The sequence below is a fragment of the Vicugna pacos genome, chromosome 10 (assembly GCF_048564905.1).
Source record: "Vicugna pacos chromosome 10, VicPac4, whole genome shotgun sequence".
Classification (NCBI taxonomy): Eukaryota; Metazoa; Chordata; class Mammalia; order Artiodactyla; family Camelidae; genus Vicugna; species Vicugna pacos.
In genome coordinates, this window is record NC_132996.1 from 24,976,295 (window position 1) to 24,986,397 (window position 10,103).

Consider the following 10,103-nt stretch of genomic DNA (forward strand, 5'->3'; position numbering starts at 1 on the left):
TTTTCCTGTTTGAAATATATGTTACTATGGAAATGTCATGGCACAGTATAGTGGCATTTACAAGTGAAGTGTAAAGAATTTTCAGAACATCTAGAAACACAAGCCTAGGATTTAGTAATATAAGCCCTAATGATGTGATAGTATTCATACCTTCAGACATTGTCATAAATATAAACATACCCAGAAATTTGAGACAGCATAGAGGAGATAGTTGAGAACTTTATTAGGATTTATGTGCCCAGATTTTTTAAAATGTATATGAGAAATATTAAAAACACAAGACATAACACACTACTTGGGAAGAACATCTGGAAAAAATGAATGACAGAATGCCAACATTTACTTATGAATACACACCTCTGGGAGAAGGACCAGGGGCCTGGGCACCCCAGGGATCTTGGAGAAACTTTTGCATCACCTTCTTTGCCATAAATACGTTCCCTCCAAATTGCATGTGAATCAATTGTTGGTAAATCATGTTTATCAAATGCCAAGGTGACCATTATTTTAAAGTTATCTTAAGAATGCACAATTTAGTAAAGGAAATTATTACCAATAGAATAATGGGAAAAAAAATCACTGGACTGAGTGAAATTCAAGGTCCTTCATTATTATCCTGGCTTTCCCACCACTTAGATGTGTGATTCAAGAAAATTCACTCAACCTCCCTGGGCCCATTTCCTTATCTATCTGGGTTGTAATTCTGAATTTTCACTTATTAAGTCCTTAAAATAAGGTACAGGGGTACTGGCCTACAGCCTCACATCCAGTTTCTTCTGTGAGCTAACACTGCACTGAATCCTTGAGGACAGAACTCAGGGCCCTTTTAATAAGAGGAGCGAGGGATGGCCAGGCCAGCAGGCCAGTTACCACTGCTTTGTGTATTTTGCCTCCTTATGCTCCACTTTCTCATTCCCACAATCGTCCCAACTGTGATGGTCTAAAGAGGGAATTCAGCAAATTGACTATTCACTGGATGTTTCTGGACGATGAAGCTGAGGCAGAGAGATGGGTCTGGTGAAATGCTGAACTTTTGGCTGCTTCTTTAAACATTTCTGAACTGCCCAAATTTTCTACAATGGGCAAAAATATATAGCAACCACAAGCATTAAACCCTCCTTTCCTTTTCCATTAAACCCTCTATTTCTCCCAGAAATAATGCAAACTTTGCCCAGTTCTTGTGTTTGGAACAGGACACAGGTCACATATCTTTTAAGAGAAGCAGCCAGTACAGTTTCCTGGTCCGTTCAGCTTAAACAGCAAAGAAATCATGCATTTGTCCTTGTGGTCGGATGCCATCTAGCTCCAGGCAAGGGCCTTTGCCAACTGGCTTCAGAAAAGGCCATTTATCAACAGTGTTTAGGCACCGCCTTTATTAATCTGCCATATAGAAAGTACAAAACACACCGGTAAGAATACTTTTGTCATCTTAAACAAAATAGGTTTAGGCCTTATTAACTGGTGAGAAGTAGAAGGCAAGGAGTCAGGCCTTCTGCTGATCACTACCATGCTGTAGACTAACTCAGGAGCTGTTAGGAAGACTGAAGAAGCAAAGGGAATTACTATCTATTGAATACTTACTACACGCCAGAGTTTGTGCTGGTCACCTCATATACATTATTTTAATGTAAGCCTCACATCTGATAATCACTATCTAACATACAATATTTTCACTCATCTGTCTTATTTCTTGTCTGTCTTCCACACTTAAATGTAAGCTCAAGAAGAACTTTTTTAAAATCTTGTTCTCTGTTATATCCTCAGCCACATATAAGCAATCAATAAACATTTGTTGAAAGGACAAAATGAACAACTCCATGAGACAGGTTTTATTATTCCCCTTTCATAGACGAGTAACCTGAAGTGTTCCACAGGTACAAATGAACTGCCCAAAGTCACATGGCTTGTTAAGGAGCAGGACTAAAACCCCAGTCTCACTCTTTTGTTCTTTCTATAGACCAAGAGATTCAGACCTTGAAGGACTCTTCTAGCTCAACAAGCCTATAACCTACATGCCTGTAAAACATGTATTTACCTTGTGTACTCCGTGGAAAGTCTGAAATTCCACTGAGGAGATATATTTGGCATTTTAATGATAAACATTTTGCTAAAGTAATGGTGAAAGAAACATTTTCCCAACAACAATTTCATCTATGGATAGATAGGCATTATCTACATCATTTCTCACTTTAAAATCCCGTGACATGACTACGTTTCAGATATAAATAAAAGCACAGTCATTCTGGACACCAACAAAATAACATTTGCAAACCTTAAGAGTTTTGCAAGTTACAATACTAAGGTGACTACTGATATGCTTGTGGCATTCTCAGTATGGAATACCAAGTATTCCTGCGTATACCATGTTGTTTGAATGTCTCACTATGGGAGGAGGTAGACTTGGCACATTGAAAGCCATTCCTATCCTAAAGAAATTATATGGAAGGCTCAAGGATTCTTCAGAGAGTCAGTTGTAATAAAATCCACCTCAGGAATATTCATTTTGTATGAGAGAATGCAAGAACGAGGTTAATTTTACCCAGGAGAGTATTTCAAATCCTTTCCCATTTGTCAGAACCACACGTGCTCCTTTACCTCCCTAGGACCACGTAGCAGGAACATGCCACCTGTGGTGTCTTCTCATACCATGCGTGGTATCTTCTTATAACACTTGAGTTTTTTTTTGCAGGAATTCTGGTCACATAGCCCTCTCCTTTCAGGAAGGCCCTTTTCCTTTCTGTCCCATTCCTGCTACCAACATAGTAGTATCATGCAGTCTCCATGTTGATCCAGTCAGCTAATTGTTTCTGGGCCAAATTAGTGGTTTGGCCCCATTCTCTCCATTGCCAACTTTTGGTGCTATTGTTTTATTCTGATAATAAAAGCAATAATATTTTAGAGAAATATTTTTGGATTTATGTGTATAATTCTGTATAACATTCTTTTCACTTAACATGAAAATAAGCATTTTGCCATGCTGTTTTAACACTTCAGAAGCATTCATTATAATGACTGCATAACAGCCTATATTGTATAGTCATACTGTGATTTACTTAATCAATTTTCTACTGTTGGACTTCTAGATTGTTAAGCATAAATTTTGCCCACATTTTAGACTATTTCTTTAGGACAGATTCCCAGAAGTAGAATTAAAGGATCAGAAGATATGAACATTTTTAAAGCTCCTGATAGATACTGCCAAATTGCTTTTCAGAAAGCTGTTGCCAATTTACACTTTCAACATTGCCAGCGTGTTTTTCTACCAATATAGATTGGTCCAAAGGATAATAAAATGTAAGTGAAACATATAGTTCTTAAATTATTAATGCAGTTGGAGAGGCATCATGACCACAGCAGAGAGGCATCATAACCACAGCAGAGAGGCCTGTGGCAAAGGTCATATCTATTGCCAGGTACGCAATTAAAAATGAGTTAGTGTGAGCACATGTAACTGAAGATTTATGAGAGTGAGGAGCAACATAATTAGATTTGAAACTGTCAAATCTAAGGTCTGTATCTGCTTGGTCCACTGCTATACCCCAGCACACAGGACAGTGTCTGGCACATACAGCCACTCAATAAAAACTTGCTGAATTAACACAGAATCTTCTTTCAGACGCAGTTTTTCAGCAGCTGTAGGATTCAGTCACTCCTGGAGTCAAGGGACACATGACTGGCTGGATGAAACACCCTTGTACAGGTCTGTTCAATCCTGAGATTCTATTTCAACTTTGGAAAATCAGTTTAAATGAAGGTGACACAAAATGGCTCTCTTTAGGAGAAAAACAAGTAAACACATCTAACAGGACATAGTTTGGCACAAGTTGCAAACATATATATACATATACATACTACATATGTGTGTATATATACAAATATATATATATACATACTATATATGTATATATATACAAATATATATATATAGTATATATATGTATATACAAGCATCTAAAAAATATAAATCAGTGAGTTTCGTCACCTCCATAGTAGTCACTTCCACAGGTAATAACAAACTTCCTCAAATGCTGCCCATTGTCAAGGCAATTTTGGAACTATCTTCAATTCATTCTGTTATCACAAGTTGTAACTTGGCATCATTTTCACTATTGCCAAAATTGTTTTTGAGATATTACAAAGGCATACTTTAGGTAGTAGCTTATGTAATATCATTTTTAGGCAAAAATAGCACAAAACTTATTTTGTGGCTCAGAATATGGTCAAGGTGAAATAGTCTTCCATTTAGTTCTAGTTCACTCTCCTGGCCCCATAAGGATTCCCTTTAATATTCTACAATTTCTATAGTACTAAATTGTCAGACACTGCCAGATCAATTTAGCATTAAATGTCATCAGTGGAAAAGGATCAATCATCTGTCATTTTTATAAACACACTTTATACACACTAGACCAGGTGTCAGCAAACTACGGTCCTTGGGCAAAATCTGGCCCACCATTTGTTTTTCTATGACCTGCAAGCTAAGGATGTTTTCAAAAAATATTTTTAACAGTTGAAAAAAAATTTTGTGACATGCAAAAACTATATGAAATTTAAACCCCAGTATTCATAAACGAAGTTTTATTAGGACGCAGCCATGCTCATCTGTTTCCATATTAGCTATGCCTGCTTTTGCATTAAAATGCTGAGAACTTATAACAGACACTGTATGGCCCACACTGCCTACGACATTCCCTTTACAGAAGAAGTTTGCTCACCTCTTCACTAAATCCAAGCGAGTCCTTGGAGGTACTGAAATTTCTCACCGAAGATTTTTTTCTCTGGTTATTAATACTAGGAGAAGGGTGATGCAACTGGGACAGTATTTGCAAGGATCTGATAAGGCAGAGACTAGAGAACATAAATACAAGAATGTGGCCTCAGATAGGATGTGAATCTTTGGTAAAATCTTAGAGGACTGCTCCAACTAAGAAGCAGTTGGAGAACGCAGGGTTACATATACAATTCCAGCAGCAAAAAGACTCTTACTAACTGAGCCACATAGGACAAAATGACCAATTCCAAGAGCCTAATGAGACTTACTGGCAATGATGTCTGCAAACAGCAAGTTGGCTGACCAGAACATGTGATACGGTGACAATCCCAACAGTACCCTGTTCCTTTAGTACACATCCTCAAGTCATTTAGCATCCAGATTTATCCAGCCATCTCCAATGGCAACTCTGAACTCTAAAGAAACGGATCTGAAAGAAAGACTCTGGAAAGCAGGCCCCGGGTACACATTCTTGGCAAACAACAAGATTTCAGTAAGAACTTAGAGCCAGGGGCAGAATTCAGAAGACTGGAGAACTATCCATATGTTTTTCGAAATCAAAGATTGGTAAACATTTTATTCTGGTTTAGACCACTAACAGTGAGACAGGTGGAAGGTGGGATAATGGGTAGAGAAAGGATTGGATAAACTCAATGATGGGATGATCTGCCCTGGAAGGTGTTCATTCCCCCCAGAACTCCCAGCTGTGGTATATAACATTCCCTGTGGTTTGGTAACCAGAATGGGGAAGAGGAAGATCAGCCTGAAAGCCAGAGATACCTTGACTGTGTGTTGAGCTTGAGATTTACGGTAAACGTTTGCAGAGAGCCAGCTCTCCCCCAGATGCCCTACAGGGAGCCATCTTCTATGGTTAGATGGAGCTTCTTCCGCCAGGGTAAATACAGTTGCTGGGAGAATGGGATTTGGATATTATATCTCTGAAAAACTTTCATGACTCCTGAGGACCAGAGGTAACCAAATTGCCTCAAGAAATTAGTAATAATGGTTACGTCTGGGGAGTGGAGTCCCTGGTGGCTAAGGGTGAAAGGGAGATTTTTGTTCCTTCTCTGTGTGCCTAATAATAATAATAATAATCATAATAATAATAATCATAATCATAAAGTAAGGATGGGTGGGTATGGCTCAGTGATAGAGTGCTTAGCACGCACAAGGTTTTGGGTTTGATTCCCAATACCTCCATTAAAAAATAATAATAATAATAAAAAACATGAACACATTCCCCCATGTTATCCCATCCTACTTTTTAAGGACAGGAAGGCAACGGGGGCCAGCAATGGAACAGACAATTTCCGTAGTCAAGACTATAGGGCCGAAGTGGGGAGTCGGGAGAGGGACACGGAAACCAGGAGAGGAGTTGCAGTTGAGTGGAAAATCACAGGCAAAAGAGCAATTCAAGATCAGCACACCCAAGTGGCCAAAAGCAGCTATTGGAGAGTATGGTCTAGAACTAGAAAACAAAGCTCAGGGAAACAGAGGAACAAGATCAAACCAGTTAAGAATAAACCGAGTGATATCTGAAAAAGCCAAGGACAAGGGCCTGAAGCATGATGATGGGTAGATCCCTGAGATTACAGGATTAGACACTCTAGAGGTCTAGGGAGCAAGATGTGGGCCAAAAAAAGGGTCAGAAATAAAACGGATTAGGGTGTTGGGCACATACGGGGTACTGTTACAGAACTCTCTTGTTTGGGCATATGGAGATCATGCTCTAACCTGGGGTGGAGAGAGTCTGAGCAGCCACATGTGAATGGACTGCTTTGAATGAGTATTTTTAATTTCTCTCAAACTTGAGGCTTCTTAGGGTTTATTATCATCTCATTGAATATTTTCTGGGAAGCAAAATGGACAATGGGTTCAGGTAGAAGTGTGACCTGACTACCACACAGGGCATGATTTAAGGTAATAAACTAAGTCTTTTTCATTATGGCTACTTGGAACAATTTAAATTCACCCTTCTGATTACCTGCTTCCAGTTGCTTTGTCTCCAAACCCTGTCTGGGACAACATTGCTTCTGGTACCCTACCCTCCAGCATGGTCTTGGTCTAGTATCTTTGGAAGGGTCACTCCAGCCCTGTTCACAGGACAGGAATAGATCCAGAAATAAATTCTTTCAGGGCCTCTGTGTTATCAAAGATTGGAGATAATGCCTATAGGTACTGTTGTGGGAACTTGCTCAAGGTGTAGGAGCATACAATTCTGCAACAGTTACCCCACCCCGGGCTGAGTGACGATTATTATGTTCAGCCACAAAGCTGCCAGCCATGGGGGCTTTCAGCAGTGGGGAACCCAGGGCCTCATCTGATGTAGGAAGATGTAAGAATTGAGATGAAATGTCTACAAATTGCTAAGTAGGCAGAAGTCTGTGAGCCATTGTTGGTTTGAGTTTTCTTGCACAGTATCTTCTGTTTGTGGGATAAGCTCTAGGTTTCAGGGAACCTCAAAGCTGACAGGTATTAGTAATTTTTTGAAGGCAATAGAGATAGTGAAGGAACAGAACTAAGAATAACTTGCTGAATAAATGTTGGGCCTCTATGATCAACCAATATTTTTTACTAATTTACCAGTTAAATAGGAGCTGCTACATGTAAAAATCCTTGGGTTAAAACATAGACATTGGCCAATCCTGTGAAATGCTGTTACTAACCATCTTCCACCCCTACCCCCACCCAACACACACACACACCCCTCCATTAGGCATTCTAAGATGTTTCTAGTCTATGTGGTATTACTTGGAACCCACTTGCGAAAAGTTTCATTCCATAAATCCTGGCAGAGAGCCAGGGAGAGATAAAGGATTTTGAACCAGTAGAGAATGCTCTTTGAGGGTTTGATGAAAGAATTAGATAATCAAATAAGTGGTTATTATAAACCTATCCACAGACTCAGGGGGAAGCAATTTATAAACTACTAGCATACAGTTGGCGGCAGAAGAGAGGAAGCAAATTACTCCAAATTGCTCACCTTCTGCAACACCATTATTTTCCTCTTTAGATTTTGCTATTTCAGCCAATAGTGCTATCATTTTCCTGCTGAGGCAGGTTTGCAGCCTCACACTGTTCCACCTGCCTGGGAAGCTTGCCCTAATTTCCTAGCCCCCTCGTCTCATCCTTCCTTATGGATCCAGTCTAGGAACCACATCATCCATCAAGTCTACCCAGCCCTTGGTGATCTTATTTCACAGCCTCACACTGTCAGTGCTCAGCAGTGTTCTAAAAACTGTCAGTGCTCAGAAAAACACCTGACAATGTTGATGTGAGTTACCAAAAACAGGCTGCTGTGTGGGCACCAGCACGTAGGCAGCGAGCTCCCTTAATTCAAGGTCGAGGGTGTTAGTCTTTCTCCTCATACATCACAGCCTGGGCCCAAATCCCCTGGTTTACATTTTCTGGGGCCAGATCCTTCCCCTCCAGCAGAGGGGATACACCCAAATGAGTCTTTGGGGTCCAAAGTGCAAGACTAGAATGAACAAACCTAGCTCTTCTATCGGGGTAGGTCTGTGAGAAGATCAGTAAGGGGTGGCCAACCCTGAGTTCTGGGGGCTCCCAGAGTCATTTGAGCTGCATCTGCTCTTAGCATTGCTCCCTATGTCAGCATGCCACTGCTTTCTGTACCATACCTCAAGCCCTGACTGTGGAGCAGGCTGGAACTGTAGGCTTTCTTTTGGGTCCTCCCAGAAGAGTATGCCTCCCTGTGCACAGAGACTCCAAAAGGTCCTGTTCCCACCTTTCACTGGTATGATCCCCTGAGGCAGGATATTGAGAACAAAGGAAGAGGACAGCCATAACAAACTAAGGTCTGGACAGTGAAGAGATCCAAACTTGTTAAGCAAAAAAAAAAAAAATTAAGCACAAGCAAGGACCAGAAGCCAACAGCCAAAAGTTCTTCAAAGTGTGGAGAACAGCAAGGAAGATGGCCCAAGAGTCCAGCAAAGAGTGAACAGGAGGGCCATAACATGGAGGGAAGTGGGAGGAGTGGTAAAGAAGCTGAAAATAGATGAGCAGCAAATGAAGGTGCCTAAGTGTGAAGCAGCTTTCTAGGTGGGGTGGGGCCACCCCACATTCCTTTCACCACGGAGTGAACCAATCCTGAGCTGCCCTGGCGGGAAGGCTTGTTGAAGATGAAGCCTGCAGCAGCTGGCTGGCAGGATAATGGATTTTGGGATGGGATACAGGCACAATTATTTCCCCACCAGCTTCGCACTGGAGATGACTCCACGTTTCAGAACTTGTTACCTTTCTCCTCACACATGAGCTCTTTTTCTTAGTTTCCTTTGAAAGATCAGACCGAAAGTCAAGTTTTCGAGGTTTAGGTTCATCCTTTAAAATACTCGATGCAACTTTTGCGGAAACTTTCTTCATATTCAAGTTTTCTTTCAGAATGAGTCTAACGGTTTCTTTATCTAAATTTAACTCTTCAGCCATCATCCTCACAGTTAACTGCCTATTTGAACAAACCAAGTCCTTGACCTTCTGGATGTTTTCATCCGTCCGGTGGGTGACTGGACGACCACTTCGGGCATCATCTCGAACATCTTCCCGCCCTTCTTTAAACCTCTTGTGCCAGTCAAAGACTCTGGCCCTTGACATGACTTCATCCCCATAAGCTTCTTTTAAAAGATGGTGGGTCTCACTTGCAGACTTGTTCAATTTCACGCAGAATTTGATGCTAATCCTTTGTTCTAGATAGCGGTCGCTCATTTTATCACTTAAACAATACAAGAACGTTAAGTCCACTACTGTGAGGGGAAGACAGGAGAACTATTCTCTAGAGGGCTGCAGGTGGAATCATGTCGCTATTCTTGCTCCTCTGGAAGCCTCATCACGGAAGAGTCATTGCTTTTCTGAGTTTTAGCCCCTCGGCTTCCAGTCTAGAAGCTGATGCGGGGGCCAGAGAGTGGCTGCAAAGCTGGGGATAATGAAGTCTCCAACAACTTACGTCTGCGTCCAACTCATGCACGCAGATATGCTGGGGGTGTGCAAATGAGTCACCAAGGTAGTCCCGTTCCGCGGCCCATAAAAGTCTATGGCGATTTCTGCAGCAGAAGCCTATGTGGTGGCAACTTAAGCAAGCAAGAAGCGATGCACCGGTGATGCAACGTGCAAGCTCGCTCCAGATCTGCGGAAAGGCGCGCACGCCAAACCTACCGGAGGAGCCCGGGGTTCGCCTGCTGTAGAGTCCCGGGAGACACGCCCGCTTGCGCCATTCCCTCCCATCCTGGGGAAGGCCGTGCGCAGGCGCACTGCGGCAACCCACGCCAGGCCCCGCCTCCGCCTCGCCACACCCGAGCAAGCGCGCTTCCTTGCGCGTGCC

General features: G+C 41.8%; 1 protein-coding gene across 5 annotated transcripts; it reads right to left on the reverse strand.

The window, feature by feature from the left end:
• Positions 1 to 1,806: 1,806 nt before the first annotated feature.
• Positions 1,807 to 9,998, reverse strand: GVQW3 (GVQW motif containing 3). 5 transcript variants are annotated; one of them, XR_012076504.1, is made up of 2 exons: positions 5,041 to 8,628; positions 1,807 to 2,872 (listed from the first exon to the last, which is right to left on the reverse strand). XR_012076504.1 is itself a non-coding variant. In XM_072969166.1 (2 exons), exons 1-2 carry the CDS (start codon positions 9,488 to 9,490, stop codon positions 2,798 to 2,800), a joined length of 540 nt encoding a protein of 179 aa, XP_072825267.1. In that variant the 5' UTR covers positions 9,491 to 9,998; the 3' UTR covers positions 1,807 to 2,797. The 5 variants fall into 5 exon arrangements, 3 of the variants coding, with proteins under 3 accessions (XP_072825267.1, XP_072825268.1, XP_015093904.1); XM_072969166.1 differs by lacking the exon at positions 5,041 to 8,628 and adding an exon at positions 9,026 to 9,998; XM_072969167.1 differs by lacking the exon at positions 5,041 to 8,628 and adding an exon at positions 8,983 to 9,998.
• Positions 9,999 to 10,103: the final 105 nt, after the last annotated feature.

Excerpts from the sequence above, each read along its gene's own strand:
- GVQW3 (XM_015238418.3), bottom strand. The coding sequence starts at position 9,490 with ATGAGCGACCGCTATCTAGAACAAAGGATTAGCATCAAATTCTGCGTG.